The sequence below is a fragment of the Lingula anatina genome, chromosome 1 (genome assembly GCF_051362555.1).
Source record: "Lingula anatina isolate TDL-2025a chromosome 1, LinAna3.0, whole genome shotgun sequence".
NCBI lineage: Eukaryota > Metazoa > Brachiopoda > Lingulata > Lingulida > Lingulidae > Lingula > Lingula anatina.
The window spans coordinates 36,524,738-36,544,018 of NC_141767.1; the positions used below are offsets into that span (position 1 = coordinate 36,524,738).

Here is a 19,281-nt window from a genome sequence, read left to right on the forward strand (position 1 = left end):
TTCGACTACTTAGGTGGATATATATATATATATATATATATATATATATATATATATATATATATATATATATATATATATATATATATATATATTTTTTTTTGAAAATAGAAAGCACATGTTAAGAAAAAAGGAACAAATGAAGTCAATTTTAGCTATGATAAGATATAAGTATTTAAGTTAAACAATTTCTTTATGTGGAAAATATGAGGTAATTGAAAATCGCCATTTTCCCCATATTTCCAATTAGCTACAATTTTTTCAACGCATTTATATTGTATTTCCACTGTTTCCTTTAACTTAAAATAAAAAAACGGCCTTTTTTTCTGACGAAATGGACCCCCCCTCTCCTCTTTCCCACCACCACCAATATGCGGAGTAGCTAAAACATTTTTTAAAAAAAGTGTTGATTCAAACAAAAGTTTACAAATCCACCTACAACACATATTGATTCATATCAAGTTTCGAATGAATGGAAAAGACGGGTGGCTTGTCCATTTTTGAGTATAAATAATTCACCTTGCAAATCATACTAGGTCGACAAAGATAACGATTATCTCTGAACGTCCATCCTCAGACCGAAGTTCAATAATATCCAATCAACACTAAGGGGGGAGTGGATAAGATGGCAATATTAAAACGCCATTAGGTGGTGCATCCTCGACGTTGTTGAAACCTAGTTTATAGATGATTTTGAGAAGTTCTACATGTAAGCCATGATCCGTGAATATAGGTAAGATAGGCTAGTTAGCTATGGTGTGCCTTCGGTGTGTGCTGTCTATGGTAGAGTGTTTTGGTAAATCAGAAGATCCAACTCACACTTTATCAGGCTGACTTATTTACACTGGATTAATACCACATTCAAACTACATTCATTTTCCCGAATGGGGGAATGAGGAATAAGTGTCTTGTCTCTTTCGCCCACCCTGAGTTTCATACGACACTAGAAACACTTCTCCGCCATCCACGTTTCTGTCGTACCCAGTATTTGCTAGTGGGAACAGCAGAAGTCTGCTTACAGCACAGAAGTGAATTTCCAGTGTCACAGGACACTCGAGGTGCCTTCACATTCCCATTCTTTTAAAAATTCCCAAGATCCGCCCCCACTTGCGCCGTAATCTTGTGTAGATTAAATTAGTAATGAGTACTCGTGGATAAGTTTTTAGACAGGCTTTAATATGAAATGACAATTTATTCAATGTGTAACTCTTTAGGTTAGATATTGACATAGATACTCGAGTAAAAAGCGTTTATCTATCTATATTACGAACAGCTACCAAATGGAGATTGCAGAATAAACGACTCTGCATGCTTGACAATAATTTAACCTTATAGTGGTAAAGTAAACTATTGTTGATTTGGTGTTGTTTCAGTTTATTTTGTGCTGCAATCATCATTGCCTTGTTATTTACGAGATGTTACTCTGAAACGGACTCATACACTTGTCCTTCCGATTCAGGAAAAAACTCTTCAGTTATTATAGGTATCTATACGATTTCTCTCTCTCTCTCTCTCTCTCTCTCTCTCTCTCTCTCTCTCTCAAGTAATCCGCAGCCTACAATATACATTTCAATACTTATATATTTTACTCTTTTTTTTATGGTTTTTATCATTAAATTTTGATTAATTGTCTTAAATTGAATTTAATTCTTATTCATTTACTTGTTTATTAATTTTTGGCCCTATTCCCAATCATAGGTGTCATCTTGCCGGTTCTGCCTGAGGTTTACTACGTCCAAGTTGAATGTAACATTGTCAACAAAAACCTTACCATACGGGCACAGGAATACTTTGACGGGCCAAATGGCCGAGCGTTAATGATACTGACCAAACAATCAGCCACCAGTTATTACTTGTTCCAGTACACCGTTGATCAACTTGTGACGTGGACAGAGGGTGAGGTCTTTATTTATTTATTTATTTATTTATTTTTATTTATTTTTTTTTTTTCATCAGGCTTAAGTTAACTAAAAGTAAGGACTTCTTATCTATTTCTTCCAATGGCTTGGCTGAAGCGACCAGTGATTTAAGTCATACATGTATATTAAAATAGCAGCATACAATGCGTTCAACACTTTATATTAGGTTGCTAATTAAAGATTGATTTCAAGGTATTGTGCCTCAATTCTTTAATTATCCCGACTTTTCGGAAATTGAGAGTATCATAAGTTAGTTTTAAGAGATGTGTTTTTAGATGGAAGTTGCACCACTTCGAAGCTGGATCAGAACGCCGTCGCCAATTTAATCGGCTACGTACCCGTCGCCCATGGTGTGCATATCCCATCTGCCAGAGATGTGTTCAAATTTGGAAGAAATTTCACTCAGGTTGAAATCACCAATTGTTTTAGTTAAAAGATTTGAGGATAATAAATGTACTCTTTTAAAGTTTATTCGAACTTTTATGGTTTAAGAACGTACAGGGTCCTGTGTTTCCAAATCTGTGTAATTCGCTTATACTCTTTTTCTACTCCCCCCCCCCCCCACACTTTCCATGTTTTAAAAAGGAAATTTTTGTCTCAGTGAATAAATGTGTGATATTTCGTTTAGACTAACCTCTTTTCCTTTAGTAAAACATAGCCCCTGTGTTGCCTTCTTCTTAAAATTATCATTTGATTTTCGCCTTTCCAGACGTTCGAAGGTAAAACCAGAGTCCGCGGCATTCCAGTGGACCATTGGAAAAGCTGCCAGGAGTGGTCTGCTATGAAAGCCAACTACACCTTAGACTATTACTTCACACGTTAGTTGAAACAATGTATTATCGAAAAACTGAGAAAACTAATAGCAATAAGGATTCAATTTTCTTTAAGGACGATTAATTCCTGAATTCAGTCATGGTTGTTTTTGCGCCTATGCTCATTAAACTGAATGGGAAATAGGATACGAATCTTGAAAAGTAGATTAAATTATTGTTGCCCATTTTACAGGTTATGGTAATTGGTTGCCAGCGTCAGAAAATGCCAATATTCAGAGTCCAGTGAGAGCAGAAGTCGCTGGCGTAATCACCAATGGCGATGGTTCAATAAATCACAGTTTTCACCATGTTTACGAGTATCACAGTTTTACAGAAACCCTACCTAAAGACCCGGATCCGTTCCAGGTAAGGTATTTTGCTCTTTTAACTTTTTTTTTAAAATTCGGGTCCTATTCATAATTTATGCATTATGTGCAACCTAAAACCCCGGTGTAGCGTGACAGAGAGTCCCCCATGATAGAGTCCGCTTTTCCATTCATTTGTACAGGTAAGCCTCGCCTTAGATTTTCATCCACTCAGGTCAGGCTAACCCTAACCATTATAGCAAAACAGAGGGCGGACTTTCAGTTTCGTTACACCAGCACTGTACAATGTAGTTGTAAAGCCACTGCGTAAATCTTCAACTGCTATATCTGTCGCATACCGTCTTTTTGGTCCATACATACGTGGCTAAGTTAGAGGTTTGAAATCCCTTTGTTTCGGTAGGTAAAACTTCAGTACGAGTGGCAAGTTCTTTGCTTTCAGCTCCCAGCAGGTCTCTACTGCCCTGGCTACATTCCCGTCTTCACCCGACCATTCCCGACTATTCCCGAAATGTTCGTCCTCTCCACGGAAACCATTCTACCTAACGGCAGAGAAGTGATCTACACTAAGGTATTTATCATCCATTTTATTGAAAAGTTAGTCACGTCAAGTTTTTTTATCATAAAATCATATCATGTTCTATTACTTTTAAGAAACATTCTACGCCTTGCAGCTTATTTTTAAATAAACTCGGTATTATTTGATATCAAAGCACTTAGCGTTTATTTTCAAAGTCAGTCTTATTTGCCTTATTTGCTTCAACTGATGAAATTTCTTTTTATTTTCAGATGTGGTACAGTATAACGGACAAAATAGTAAGAGTTTCAGAGAAATTCACATCCGCCAACTCAAACCCTGTATCAACTGTATATGATTTTGACAGAGGTAATTTTTTCTTTTTATGATTTTCACTTTACTATTAGTATTCTGTTTCTAAAATGACGGTTTAGTAGAATTGATGCATTTGTGAAATGTAATTTTTGCTTAGTATGTATAGATGGCCCAACCAGTGTGTATACAGTACATCCGAGGTAAGATGATTATCGGAGTGGGAGGGGATGTGAAATTTATTTTCACAAATAATGATCAGAGTGAAAAAAAAATACAAAAAACGTTATATCTTACAGGTTTGTCGTATACGATTGATGACCTCACGGGAAACTGCAAGGTCGGTTTTGTAGAGCCAGACAGCCCACTTTCGGCGCCAAACAGCGGTGCTCAGCTGCGAATGATAAGCGCCAAGGAGTATTTTTTTGCAGAAATCGAACCCAGTGAAATTTACTACACGGGCACGGTAATATCTTCAAAATACATTTAACTTAATGTAAAAAGAACTTAGCTCAAATTTTGTGTATATTTAACCGAAGCATTTCAGACTGAATCTTACGTTTAATTGTTGACTAAGCAACATAGGATAGCATTATAAAACAACTGTGAAAAAAGCTCTTTACTCAAATTTCTTACAGCGCGTGGTTCGAGGTGTGACGTGTGATACGTGGATTGGTCAGTATAAAGATGATGCCACAGGGAAAACGTACATCGTAGAGTGGTACTTCACAGAGGTGTGTTGAAGTTATTGTTTCTTCGCTCTTTTTGCATTTTAAAAGCCGTAAAGTATCATCAGATTCGTTAATTATAAGTGCTATTTCATTAAATCTCTAACTATTTTAACAGATAATAGCTTAAAATTCAGAGGCGGATCCAGGATTATTTGAAGAGGGGGGGGGGGCAGTTTTTTTTTAAGAATGACAGGCCTCGGATGCGAAGCCGACCCTTGCCCCCTTGGTGTGGGGTTCGGTGTTTTGGAAGGCAAACGGGCAGTTTAGAACTATGATTCAGCTCTTCAAAATTCTATTATCAAGAGATGAATATTGATGTGATTTTTTCCAGAAACCGAAGGAGGGCCAGGACCCCCCGACATCCCCCCAAATCCGCCACTGAAATTACTCCGTCTTTTTGTTAATGACAAGTATTTCTGAAATCATTTCAATATAACATCATACATCCGTTTTTTTTTTCAAACGATCAATAGCACAGTAATAATAACTGGCTCTGTTTTTAAAGTTATTTGAAATTTTTTTTTGCACTACATAGGCCATGTGGTCTGTTATTGAAGCAACCGCAGTGGCAAAAGAAAGAAACGTTCTCTTCAAAATAATTCAGAAAGAGGTAAGTGGGCGCATGAAGGGACTGCAAAGCGGTAAATGGATATAATCAATTTTCAGTGGATGTTAATATATAAAGCTCAAACATTCGCACTGGTGCCGGTCTTCAAAATTTTCACGAACCAAAGCCAAGATTAAAAGCATAAAGCATAATTTTCATCATTTGCAAATAACTATAGAGTAAATGTTACTTGTTTTTGTCTGTCTTTCATTAGGTTTTTTAACAAATCATTTTCTGAATTCCTTTTTTTAATTTTTTACAGAGGGATCACCCAGAAAACGTTAAAATCATTAATGTAGAAAGTCTGGTGGAAATGACATCGTTTGACTGGACGAGCATTGACATAACACCATGCTTTTCATATGCCAATAGAACAACATTTTCGGCCAGATTTTTTAGTAAGTAGGCTCTTAGGAAGATCTTATTTCTCTCTCCCTTTTCCCCATTTTTCAAAGCAAAATAGCAAACCCAGTCCCTGTGGGAGAAAAAACATCCCAAGGCCAGCTGATTTATTATGGACCCACTATGGAAAATTTCCATAAGTTTATCTTTTTCAAAATACACTTTGCACCAAGGAGCGTGGAGGGGATCTCATTTTAACACTTCGCTTTTCTTGATAACCTATTTTATCAGAATATTTTCATTGATTTCAGAATCTGTATATTTACTTTAAGATAGATGTGCACTTGTCCAAAGGCAGGTTACATCCTTTTGAAGCAGCGGGATTACTATCCCTGCTAAAAGGGTCGTTTTTACGCACGAAATACTTGTTTCTTAAGTCAAAATAATTATTTTAAGTGCTCTAATACCTACCTTCAAAGTGTATATTTGAGTTTTGAACTCAATAGACTGATAGTCGCATGGAACGAGACAAATTCTCATTCAGAATCTACGTACACAGTACTCTGTTGAATAAGACCGAAAATCTTCCTTGTTTCTAATCGGATTCTTAGACAACAGCCATTGTGTAGGTCTTAATCTACTGTTCCTTCACATTAAGAAATATCTCACTCTATGTAGACGGAATAAAATTAAACCGCGCATAGGATGCCTGCAAAAAGTATTTGGAAATGCAAAAGAAAATGGGTTTTCGGTCCTTATATCTACAGGGTCCTCAAAAGGCAGCTGATCTAAAGAAAAAATGAGAAAGTGTAGTAAAAACATTCATATAACTGGAAAGAATATTTGTTATAGCCTACTAGGATTCTCTCCCTTAAAATTTCTAAATGTAATTTCCATCATTATTTGCAAGAATTTTTATTCTCAGTGTGCGAATGGTGTATATGGAAGGTGTCTTTGTTGTGTTGTAAATGTAAACGTTGTGTATGGTATAAAAAAGACCCTAGGGAAATTCCTGAATCGAAATTTTTCCTTTGACGAATATAGTTTGAATACTGGAAATAAAAAAGGCCTCTTGAACTTGTATGACATATAGGATTTACTGGTCAGAGCGATAAATGCTTTTTTAAAAAAATTGTTTTAGTGAACAAAATATATGTCACAACCGAACACAATCTCAACTAAAACAATGCATGGTCGTGAAACCTACCAATTTTGTTATTCAACTTTGGAACATGGCCTATCGAAAAACATACTTTTAACAGTACAATGTCGAACATGGGGAAATTCATTCTTCCTCTCCTGTTCAATGAATATTTTATCTAATCGATTTGTCATTGACAAAGGCCAATACAAAGCGTTCTGTTACCTTTGTGTTTTTTAGTCGGTTCGCAGGAGCATGATCTAGACGCAATTGGCTTCGAGATAGCAAAAAGAAAAATCCATAAAAATTTGACGGAGCTGACAAATATATCTCCTCTGAGACTTACCGAGATGCAGGTAGGAGCTATAGCTGCATTTTGCCTTTCATCGGAGTGCGTGCTTTATTACATTGTACAAGTGGGTAAGGCTGCGAGCACTTGGTAACCTATTCTCACACCCAGGGCCGTAGCCTCCGGGGGGGCAGGGGGGGGCAGCTGCCCCCCTGGGATTTGAGATGCAAAAAAAAAAATTAATAATAATAATAATAATTGCAAAGGTAAAAAAAATAATTGCAAAAAAATTTACGAAATGAGGTCTAATTGGCGTGTTGTGTTGAAAAAATGACTGTACTTATGGCAAAATGAACCCACAATTTCTGACTTCTGATTGAGCAATAAATAACAGTTAAAATGCACCAGAATGCAGTATTATACATGCAGTTTTTAAAAATTTTCCACACCCCTCCCACCCCCTCACCCCCTAGGGGGCTTTGCCCCCTCGTGTCCGCTCACTGCCCCCCCCTGGCATTTTTCTCAGGCTACGGCCCTGACACCTTTACAGTGAATATATAACCTGACAAAATGGACTCTAATTGCAAAGACTGAATGAGTAACAATATCAGACAGCAAGCAACATTTGCAATATTTGCATACCTATTAATATATTCCACTTTTGGTGTAAAACGTAAAGTAATCGAAATTTAAACGTATCTGGCCCAATTTCATTTCAGATCGACTATGATGGAAAAGACTACATATTTTTCGTAGCCACGCTGTTGCAGAAGGCGCCATTAGCCAACCCACAAGCATATAATACAAAACCAGAACCAACCTTACATGGAGCATTTAAAGTGATCCAAGAGAAAATAAGCTCAAAAAGTCCACAGTTTAAAATCCTTATCTCGGGGCCAGGAAAAACCATTGTAAGTCAGACCATCATGCCGCCTCTCTTGCGAGGTGCTCTGGTAGCTTGAGTGTACAAGGGCGTAATGTCCATCTTCTGAAATGTCGCTTCCTCGTGAATACAGATATAGATGTGATTAAATTTTATTTTCATGTTAACAATTTCTACACTGTGTCTTCAGCTTGTCCTGTTGCAAGGCGATAGTGCGGTAGTAGTGACATACGCTGTGGAACCCACTGCCTTGCCCACGCCGCCAACGCCATCCCAGTTACCCCCAACACCTTCGACTACCTATCCCACGCCTTCGCCGATTAAAGAGACAACATCCTCTGGCTCTATGGACACGACAACGGAAACCAAATCTACGTTGACAACTTCAACAAAGACGCCTGAACCAACAAAATCAATTATCACATCAAGTACATTATCTAGTGTGACACCCAAACCGTGCACTGTACCAACAGTTACAGCAAAACCATGCACGTGTCCTACTTATACAAAAAACACTTGTGCACCATGTCCAACAGTGACGCATCCACCAACACCAACACCAAAAATTGTCACAAAGATGGTTACAGTACAGGTTCCTTGTCCAACGGAAACGGACTCAACGACAACAGTTTTACCAACAACGGCATCGGTTGTCACCCCCTCGGCGGCTGATGTTAACAGTACAGATAACCCCACGAACGAGACTGAATGCGATGCTGAAGAATATAGGAAACTTCTTGAACAGCGCAACAGAAACAATGAAATTGGACCAGGTATGATATTGTGAAGTTTCATTCTATGATAGCGAAAACTGACAAAACAAACTACCGTTTTATTGGTATTGCGATATCTTGACCGTAAATATATATATATATTTATATAATATATACCAGTGTTATATTATATGCCATTGAATCAAATATCAGAATTTTGTTATGTCAACATTAACGTTAGAACTTGAATTGTGCGAGCCATTTTATTCTTTTGCAATAAGGCATACATTTACCATTACGCTTTTCTAAAAAATGTGTCTATGTCTTTCGTTTAGGGGCAGTCGCGGGAATTGCATTAGGAATGCTGTGTGTGGGCTTGTTACTTGGTTTTGTGGCAAGCAGAGTAGCTTGTCGGAAGAAAATTTATAAAAGGAACAAAAGAGAGTCAATAGCCAATTTCATAAATGACCAGTACAACGAAGACGCAACTCCGTATTAGTAGCCTTAGTACATGTACCTCTTCTCATGTGTAACTAAACGGACATCAATATTATTTGCCATAAGATGGCTTAAAACATGTTTAAAGGTTGTGCGTTCAGCCTCCTCAGTTCTGATCGTGATGACGAACCGCACCGTCTCGACAAAACATGGTGTTGATTCGTGCATAATATCAAGGACATCCTTGGTAATGTACTGATTACAATGTTCAAATCAGGACTACTGACAAGGAGGGAAAATCTTTATCTATCCTAGCAGCGCAACATACATGAACAGAAAGACGCTGAATATAACCTGCACGTGTTGTAATTCTAGTTATATAATTTATTGGTTATTGTCAGAAGTAACAGACATATTTTCCTGTTGTCGCATAAGAAAAAATATTTAAATGTGATATAACATTGAGCTTAACTTATCTTGTGTTATATATCTCTGTCAAATTGTATCAGTTGGCCAAATAGGCGTGACATTTACTTTTTCATAAAATACCAATTTATGACATCACTCAAGTTGTAACATTTTTGGTAATGATACACTTTACAACGCATTACTTTATTACACCTGTCTTTTAAAAGGTTAATGATTCATTCGATCAACAGCTAAAAGACAGGACCGTAACAAACAAGTTTAATGTTAGATTGTGTATACATGCACCACACAGTATAAACCGTTAGATACTTAACATAAAGCTAGGGTTTGGAGGGCAGATACGTTATATCAACTGGTACATAGGGTTTCTTTTATAACAATTATCATACATTGAAACAATAAAAAAACTTGAAATAAAACAAAGGCAGAAAGCCATTTCCATTCAGGTTTTTAATTGCTTTCTTCTTGTCGTCTTGGGTGGTCCTTTGTGGTGCACATCAGAATATTTATATAACACGATATAAAATGAACTGATATCTACGAAATAAAGGGTAGATCATATTCTGTACCTTCGTCTACTGCACGCATTACCCATCAGAGTCCAATAATTTAAAAGGTATACTGTACGCAATGGAAATTTCTCAAAGTTATATATTTATGTCTACATATCCCGCAAAGCTACTAATCTTTCTCATTTTAAACCTTAGAACTATGTTATCTGTAAAACCCCTCATATATTAGCATCTGACGACGATACCCCCTTCTGAAATGGAAATGTACAGGGAGACAGGGCGTTTTATAAAATAACTGGCTAGTCGTTTAGAACTTAATCAATAAATGAAAACAAAATGGAATAAAACATCGAAAAAAGCGCAAGGACGGGTCAAGTAATGATTCGTGAGCACGGGAATTTTATTTTTTATTAAAAATTCCGTATATGTTTTGGGTAAGTTTAACGTTCAAAAATGTGAAAGAATTATCCCAGTCATAAACACACGGATCAGTGTCTGATATGCGTCGTCTAGTAGTCAGAGAGTAGTCAAGTGTCATTTAGAGTGTATGCATACTTGTCTTGCCCGCGGTTGCCCCATCCCCGGACGTTTTCCGTTGTCATATTAGTACCACTGATATTAAAACATTACAAATACCTGCTCATTCAAAATATGATTTTTGATAAGCCTACCGTTTAAATTAATAAACGAGTGTCGAACATAGTTGTGGGTTTTATCGTTGGTGTTTTCCGTCATATGAGTTTTATGAACTTTGAATGTGTATCGAATTCCTTAAGATTCATGTGACAGGTATGCTGCCAATAAAACGAATAAACACATTGGATTTGTTTAGCTGTTACACCACTTGCGTTGTTCCCCTACAAAAGAAAACTTAAGTAATTTTGTTACGGACTATAAATGCTCTTAACTTAAATATATCTAAAAAACTTATTCTTTTCAAAATACCACAAATCATAGTCACTGCATAGTCAAAAATCCAATAGAGATGTAATATGTTTTAGCTTCACCTGAAAGAGGGAGGCAACCGGAACAGCGTAGGTGTACTCAAAGTCGTTTACAAACATGGCCGCCGCAGATCTTCTGCGAGTACGGCTTCCCTACCCATGGAGTTACGGGGTCACGGAAGATGGCAGGGTATTCTTTATAAAGTAAGTGCCCAGAATATTTAATGATTATTATATGGGTTGACATTTGAAATTTATTGATCATTCTGAAAGCACTTTGATAACACGTGTATATTCATCTTTTGACAGCGACGATACGAAAACTACAACATGGTTGCATCCAATGACAAAAGAACCGGTGCAGACAGGGTTAACGGCATCTTCAGGTATGGATATATTTCATATATTGCGTCTGTGAAATCAGTTTGTTGTGGCGTTATATTTTCACAAGCCCTGCTGGGTTTTTTAAAAAGCCGACTGCTACCAGGAAAGTAGGTCAAGATGGCGGACAGGTGATTCACAGGTGTCAGTGAGTTTTGACACCTGAGTTTGCACCTGCACCCGGTATTGTACCTGTACTCACAGTACAGGCATTAAGTCACCCTCTTTCTTTGAAAAAACCTAATAAGGCTGCCCTAAAAACCTAATAATATGGCGTCTAAGGCGTGCCCACAGAAAGAAAACACCTTGCATTACTTTTACGTCAATGATTTTTACCTGTGTTTACAAAAAAATTTTAAAACAAATTTTTGTCTGTCGGTTTTTTATTTAAAATATTTTTTGAGTTGATTTTAATGATGCTGTTTTCATTTGTAAGATAATAAAAATGATAAATATAATAACCGATATAATAATAATAATAAGGTTTTTGCTATCTATATTTATTTTTTAATATGTTTTTCTTGATCCTTAGATATTGCTTTATATCTCTTCGCCCTGTTATTTTGAAATGATCTTCTGCATAGTGAAAGCTTGTATCACAGGATTAATCAGCTATATGGGTTAACCAAGATTAATAGAAAGGTTACATGAGATTGTTCTAAATATGTTAATAACATTCTTTCATATTTTTGCAATGATTGTTTGATATAAAATGTTGCAATTTATTTTTATGGTTAGTATACTAAAAGTTTCAGTAGGCTGGTAAAAATAAACATGATTTAGAGGAATAGCCAAAAATTTGAATTTTAAATTTTTTTTCAATTTTTTTATGTGCATTTTCAGACCTGCCAAGAGGTTGGGAACATGCTTTCAATTCAGATGGTGTCCTGTATTTTATTGAGTAAGTATTACTTCTCAGATATACCATTGATTCATGATTGATGTACATCATAATAATACTGCACTTTCATTTTTGATTATAAAAGATGGTGGTTATTTGAATTATGAATAAATAAGAAATTGTTATGCATGCCAATGTAGAAAAACACCTTATTAATATGTCCTATAGATTCATGTAATTAGCTCATGCTTGGGAGCATTTGAGATTGTTGTTCCATTGGTAAATATCATCTGCCCTGTGATATTTTGAATTTAAATGCAACTGTCATTATGCAAAAAAAAAAAAATATATATAGAAATATAGATAAATATAGAAAGGAATGATAATTGGATGAAGTGGCAGATTTTTTCAAAGTTTAATATTGTGTTGAAATAGTAGAATAGTAGTCAGATGGAATAAAATCCTCTACCTTGGCTACAGGGAAGCAAACTCCTACTGGGAGCATTCTGAAAGATATTCGAGTTGGGGTTAATCTGTGACACCAATTACTGTACTATATTTTTTTTATCACATTCTTCTTGTTTGTGGCTTAAGATTCCTTTACACCTGACAGTAAAGAAATCAAATTCAAGGGTCAACAGTCTGTCAGCTAGATTAGTGATTTTCAGGTGAAAGTATGTAAGCTAAGAATATCAGTTAATGCACATATATTGTCTCTTCACAACATTTCTTTAACACCTTTGATTCTCACCTTTTGTCGCCAAGCCATATTAAGTTCTGAAAGAGGTAGAATTTATCCCGAAATTGAGTTCTTGGGTGCCGCTCTGTGTAAACGGCATTTTCCTCAAATATCGAGTAAGCCTTAATGGGATTTGTTTAACCCTAGATAAACCATAGCACTTATATTTTTATTTGGATGTTAAATCGTATAAGCTTTGGGTATTGTCACTTTATTTTAATTCACCGGAATAATGAAGATAAGTAAGTTTGAAGTGTTGGCTTATCGTGTGAGAAATATCTCGATGCTGCAAGGCTGTTTTGATGTACAGAGTTTCTATTGGTCAGAGGAAGACTTGTACAGGTAGGGGAAAGATGTTGACTATCTGAGTTTGGCTTAAAACTATTTGTCTAGATCCAACTATTGGTTCAATATGCCAGTGGTAACTAAGTAATGTGTTTGTCACAGCAAAGAATGAGATTCTTTTTACCTGTGGGGAATGTTATTTAAGATATTGCTATATATGTGCATTAGTCAGTTTCAAGTTCAGCTGGGAACCATCAGGATTTCTGTCCATAAAGAAAGAAATGATAGAATAATGGGACAATGGTCAAAGCGAAACAGATGTGTCTCAAATATATAATATTGAGGTAAAAAAGCAGGAATGTGCTGGAAATCAATTAAAAGATAAATAAAGTAACAATGACAAGATATTATTAAAATGGCTGTATAAAATTAATTATGGATAATAGATATGCTTGTTTGGGTTGAACTTTGCCTAACAAGCACTGAACTAGTCAATAGTGAATGCTTGATAATGAGAAGCATTAAATATTAATGATATTAAAGACGTTATTTACAAGTAGTCCTGTGTGGCGACTGCAATGACCCTTGTGTATTTGAATATATTGCAGTACCTGTAAGTGAACATATATTATTGATCTAGTAAGAGTACCTTTAACAGCATATCAGTATTCTTAAGGCTCAGTATGTAGCCCTTCCTGACATATTAAAGGTCGTTAGCGATCATGCTGTGCCACATTTCTTTGTCTTTTGTCGTCTCTGGCAGCTCTGCTCCGTGTTTTATTTTTTTTACACTTCTCCCCTTCAATCATCTCTTCAGACTTGGGCATTCGAGTCAATCAGTTAGCATGCAGTTACTGTGATGAAAAAAATTTTTTTTTTTAAGAAGTATGCATTCATACATATGCATAAGTGAATTGGAAACGTACTCCATAAAATCTGGTTTTTGATGTTTATTGGAATTGATAGAATAAGAGTGGTTTGAATTGGGAGCATGTTGCACATGTGCAGGTATGTTAGTTTAGAGAGGTCATGACTTGTTTTTGAAATTGCTTTTATTACCAACCTGTGTTGCAGATGAATATACTAGAAATGCTAGTATATTAAAATGTTAGAAAGCCTCAATGTAATAAAAACAGCTTCACTCGCCTTGCATTTTAAGTGTTAAAGAATTTGAAAAAGATACCTTTTTTTAAATCCTGAAGTGGATCATTAGATGTGTATATATGTAATAGGTCAGCCAAGCTTTTCTACCAGGGTTTTTCTTTGATTAATTATACTCTGGAATGGCTTGACAACTGTTAGGTTTTTTATCCAAGCAGCTTGAAATAATTGCTCTTTATTTCCAAGTATGCAGCTATTATTTTTCCGCGTGTCACTTTAAATATCATGGGCATCAATAAATGGGTTTGTGTAAGAATGTAGTAAGCTTGGCATGCATGGCTTGATATATGGGTGATATTATGTCCTTCGCAAGGCAACAATAGCTTGGTGCCAGAGGAATGTGCTTTGAATAAAGTTACTTCACGTCAAAGGTTCAGACCCCCTAAAAATACAATCTCTGCATATGTTTAGTAGAGTATGAATCATTGTATTGATACAAACCAGGTTAATATGTTTGCTATTATGGCAAGGGCTGATGTGATATTATATTAATGTGCCCTTGTGATTGTTAAGTATGCATTATAAGAAAAAAGCAGCGCTCATCAGGTGTGTAGCATATGGGTAATTGCAATTTAAGTTATAAAATTATTATGCATGGCACAAAACAATTCATATTAATAACAATTCATAGTTTAAGGAGATCCCACTCTTAAGTACCATCTTCTTATTTTTGAAAACAATTTAGAGAGTTAATTAATAACATGAAGTGAAAGATTGTTAAATGCTGTATCAAAGAGCATGCAAAATAAATGTGAAAATGTTCTTTTGATGGGCAAAGTTGGCAACATCATAGTGAATATATATATATATATATAGTGAATAGTCATTTTTCATTTTTGGTCACAAAATAAGCAAGCATGATTCCATATTATTAAGATTAAGTATTACATTTGCTCTTTATGTATTATCACAGTGGTAATTGTAGTTGGTCTTCTTATAAATGTTGTGTCTGTTTCTTTTATTTTCAGTCATAATACTCAAGTCAGCACATTTACGCACCCTGTCACAGGAGAGGTCATGGCAGAGGAGGGAGCACCTCAACAGTAAGACAGATTTTACTTTGAATATTTTCTCAGTTTTTTTTTTTTTTTTTTTTTTTTTTTTTTTTTTTTTTTTTTTTGCTATACCCAAGCCTTTCATTAGTCCTTGCACATAGATATCTAAGATCCAGGAGAACATGAGGGTAGAAAAGCTGGCCTTTTGTATCATTGAAAGGAAGCTCAGTTTTGTCTATGTGTTTATGAACGTTTCTGGTATTTTGTCATTTTCAGAATAAATGCACACATGCATGCTCACACACATATACACACACTTTTCCCTATGTTCAATATTAATATTTCCCTTCATGGTTTCATTTCATAAATACAGACATTTGGTTATCGTGAATGAGATACCTTCCCAACTGCTATTATTAGGGAATCCCTGATAAGGGTTATAAAGTAGCAAAAGCTTTAAATGGTGTCTCCTTTTGTTGATGCATCGTATAGCTTGTTTGAAAGAAGCAAAATAATCCAAATTATAAACAAATAAATGTATTTTTAACAGTGAAGGCTGGGGATGGCTTAGAAATGATTTATTTTGCTCAGTGATGCATTATTTGTACAATTTCAATGATATACCCTTTTTAAGACGTGTAGATACTTCCCTGCCCTCCCCCCCCCCCCCCCCCCCCCCCCCCCCCCCCCCCCCCAAGATAAATCCTCTGAATATCGAAATATGTCATTAATTGATTAATTGTCGGGAAGGTTAGTTAAATTCAAACTCAGAATTAAGAGAAGGGAGGGGCATTTTTCATCACCAATTTAATTTAGAAAATTGCGAATATTCTTAATTGGGACTTAATTTTGAAGTTCATTGGGAATGATACATTTAAAATGTCCTTAAAACTTCAAACCCCTAAGAGCCATCTGTGTAATGTCTGCATAATGCATTTTCTGACCATTATTTGCCTGTCTTTCATACAGCTGTTTTACCATAAGAAATATAGGTTAGATGTTGTCATGACTGAAGATTGTTTTTTTCCCTAAATTTTGTTTCCCACATTGTCACTGCAAGAATTGGTAAAAAAAAATCTACCTGTCTCATTTTAAATACTAGGTAAAACAGTGACGTGTCACAAAAATGAGCTTGTTCCGTATTGGCCTGGGTTTTACATGCACTCTTTACAAGAGATCTTTATAATGTCAGCAGCCGCTTATGTGACATAGCATAACATAATATATACTGACAGTAGGTGAACTCCTCTGTATACATGGATTAATGACAGACTATTATGCCAGAACTGCTTTTACGCCCGGCTTTGATGAACACCACTTTCTACAGTATATACACTTAAAATGCTTTGCAGTAAATTTGAATTTTTTTGTTCACATCAGTCCAAAAATGGGGTTTTATTCCCACCTGTTAACTAATTGTCATCTCCAACCAGGGTAGCTTACAATGTTGGGGAACATGTTTTTGAATCCAGGCAGCATGCTTCAGGCCTGAGTCACTGCCTTGTTGTTTAAAAAGTTAAACTTGTTTTTGGCTGTTAATTGGCCAGGTTGGCATTCAGTTGTATACTGTTTGTGACTTCATGTTGGAAACATTATCATGCATGTTGCCTTGTTAGTCGGGGTTGAATTTTTAGCAAATGTCTTCTGCCTTTTATATAGTTTTGGTGCTCTTGTGTGATTAAGCATAGACTTACAATATAGAGTTTGTTAATTCTACTTGCAGGAAAATAGAAAGTCCAAAGGAGAAAAGTAGCATAGAACCCAAGAGAGGGGTAAGTAATTGCAAACATTATCACATTTACACAAAACATTCTTACACTCATTATGCAAAATTACTACTCTCAGTATATCTAGATAGGTAGTATTTTGAATTCTTATCAAAGTTTTAAAAATATGCTAAGGGTGTGAATTAAAACATTGTCTGGTTTTCATGTTGATGTTTCTTTTTAAAAAATGAAAATAGTCAGTGTATGTTCATCATTTTTGTTTACTACTGGACAGGTACAAATGTCATATTAAGTAAAGCATTGCTATTTGTGAAAATAAAAAACAAAATGCTTCCTTTACTTTTTTAAAGAAACAACAATCAGTAATGAAAAAGATCTTAATGAATTCAAGGTGCCCAGAAAATTTAAAAATACAGAGCTATTTGTTTAATTCAATTGATCCGTAATATCTTTATAGAAGAGAGAGTATTTTTATGTTGGCAGTTATTGCATTAAGTCAACTGTTCCTGTCAGAAAACCTTGGTTGATAAGCAAAACATTAAACTCTATTGATTCTTGTGTGTAAAGATTCTGCAGTTACTCAAAAGTCAACTTCTCATATGTCAATTTTGGGGTTGAAATAAGCATACAACTGTGCAATTAGTCAAATCAAAGGCAATGTCCCCCAATTTTTTTAAAAAGAAAACCAAGAAAAGCAAATCCATTATTTAAGTCTAGAATATTACAGTAGTATGAATGAGTAAAGTAATACCACAGGTTTTAAATGTATATATCACAAAATTATGTCCAGTTTCTAGGCCAGTATATTTGAGAATTAACCCAGTCTAGTATCATGATATCACTACTTAAATATTGAAAAATTGTTTAACTAAAGAGGGCCCTCTGTGAAGATAAATGGATCAGGTAAAAAAAGGTAAAAAATGTTTTGGTACACCCAGTATATCAGCTATTTGATCAAAATGTAAAACATAAAGGTTTGCCTCCTGAGTGTGTTTAGATTTTACACTTTTTTCTCATTGTGCAAACTGGTGCCCTGGATAGAAACAACATACAGTAAATAGATATAGTGTTGTGTTGCTTTGCAGGTGGTGTTTCATTCAAGGCTTCTGGAGTCTAAAGCCCAAACTTCTAATATTTCTCTGTCATGTTGAATAACTGAAGAAATACTTCAGGATAATTAATAAGTGGTAGTAAGAATGTTGTGTGTGCACACTACCTGTTTTCCCCACAAAGCAACATTGGTCTGGTCCTGATTTGTTTTGTGCCTGTTTTCATGCAAAGGTTTGATTTGGTGCTTTTTCTGTTTTCCAGAGTTTGATCAAGAAAGGAAGCAAAAAGCAAGTATTTTTTCTTACTAGATTTAATCGCTGCTCGTGAATCACAAGAGTGAAATTTAACTTAAATCATATAAAATGAAAATTTTGTCTTATTCACAGTGGTAATCATTATCCAGAATATTAGATTATGTCTGAGTGGTTATTGATTTAGAAATAAACAGGCAATTGATAAAAAAACCTAAGTGCTTGAGATTTCAGTGTTTGTAATATGAAGACTGGATTAGGTTGCCTCAGGGATTTTTTTAATAGTCGTGTTATAATGCTGTTCAGCAGTATCTGTGCCATTTACCTTGAGTAACTACGTAATAATGTCTGGCTTGATGTACTTGAGTCAGATTGACTGTTGTGTGTCACATTGTCTGTCTGCTAAATGATTCAGCGCGTAATTTTACGGCTGAGTTGAGGCGCAACTTCATTTTCTGTTAAACAGCAAGGCATCACTTTCTAGCCATTCAAATTTGTTGTAGCAGTTCAATTATAGTGGATTTTCTCTGACAGAGAACTCACTCAAGCTTATCCAAACTTGTCTGGATTGATGAATTTTACTTTATTTTTTTTAACGAAATCATTCACTGTCTTGGCTCAGCTTACCTAAATTCCGTAGTGATTTAAACAAATATTGAATTAACCTGTTATTAGATTTTACCGCCTAAAAGAAATGTATATTGTGTCTTCTTGATTACATGGATGAGTTTTTTGCTGCTGTTTCTGCTTTTATACTTTTTGAAAGTTAAATTTGGCAAACTGTTGTTTTAAATTTTCATCTGTGTAACTATTATTTTAAAAATCGGTAAAGAAATAAGCAAATTATTAAATTTTCTTTATGTAAAGCAAGCTGGTTAGCCATGTAGTGAAAATGCTATGCGGTTGTGCATACTTAGTTCCTTCCAACTCTGCAACAGT

The 19,281-nt window shown here is 35.3% G+C and overlaps 2 protein-coding genes across 9 annotated transcripts in view; both read left to right on the plus strand.

The window, feature by feature from the left end:
* The first annotated feature begins 454 nt into the window (after nt 1-454).
* On the plus strand, nt 455-9,591 carry LOC106154932 (uncharacterized). The gene is made up of 16 exons (XM_013529495.2): nt 455-733; nt 1,374-1,483; nt 1,699-1,896; nt 2,195-2,325; nt 2,629-2,737; nt 2,925-3,097; nt 3,497-3,625; nt 3,844-3,940; nt 4,183-4,349; nt 4,522-4,617; nt 5,150-5,224; nt 5,484-5,619; nt 6,945-7,060; nt 7,713-7,904; nt 8,067-8,649; nt 8,925-9,591. Exons 1-16 carry the CDS (start codon nt 717-719, stop codon nt 9,086-9,088), a joined length of 2,493 nt encoding a protein of 830 aa, XP_013384949.2. The 5' UTR covers nt 455-716; the 3' UTR covers nt 9,089-9,591.
* Nucleotides 9,592-10,969: 1,378 nt separating this feature from the next.
* The window catches only part of LOC106158612 (uncharacterized), a 29,507-nt gene continuing 21,195 nt past the window's right edge, over nt 10,970-19,281 (plus strand). For 5 of the 8 annotated variants that reach the window (XM_087010883.1, XM_087010907.1, XM_087010885.1 and 2 more), the window contains exons 1-6: nt 10,970-11,116; nt 11,222-11,298; nt 12,137-12,194; nt 15,288-15,362; nt 17,038-17,086; nt 18,353-18,378. In XM_087010883.1, the coding sequence (XP_086867009.1) occupies nt 11,031-11,116; nt 11,222-11,298; nt 12,137-12,194; nt 15,288-15,362; nt 17,038-17,086; nt 18,353-18,378 (371 nt within the window). In that variant the 5' untranslated portion in view covers nt 10,970-11,030. Of the gene's footprint in view, nt 11,117-11,221; nt 11,299-12,136; nt 12,195-13,052; nt 13,216-15,287; nt 15,363-17,037; nt 17,087-18,352; nt 18,379-19,281 lie in introns of those variants that run through there. The other 3 variants (XM_087010921.1, XM_087010926.1, XM_087010902.1) reach the window with 2 other exon arrangements.

Coding starts and splice junctions, on each gene's coding strand:
- LOC106154932 (XM_013529495.2), top strand. Junction 3,941..4,182: donor TGTATATGATTTTGACAGAG/GTAATTTTTTCT, acceptor TATATCTTACAG/GTTTGTCGTATACGATTGAT. Junction 8,650..8,924: donor AAACAATGAAATTGGACCAG/GTATGATATTGT, acceptor TCTTTCGTTTAG/GGGCAGTCGCGGGAATTGCA.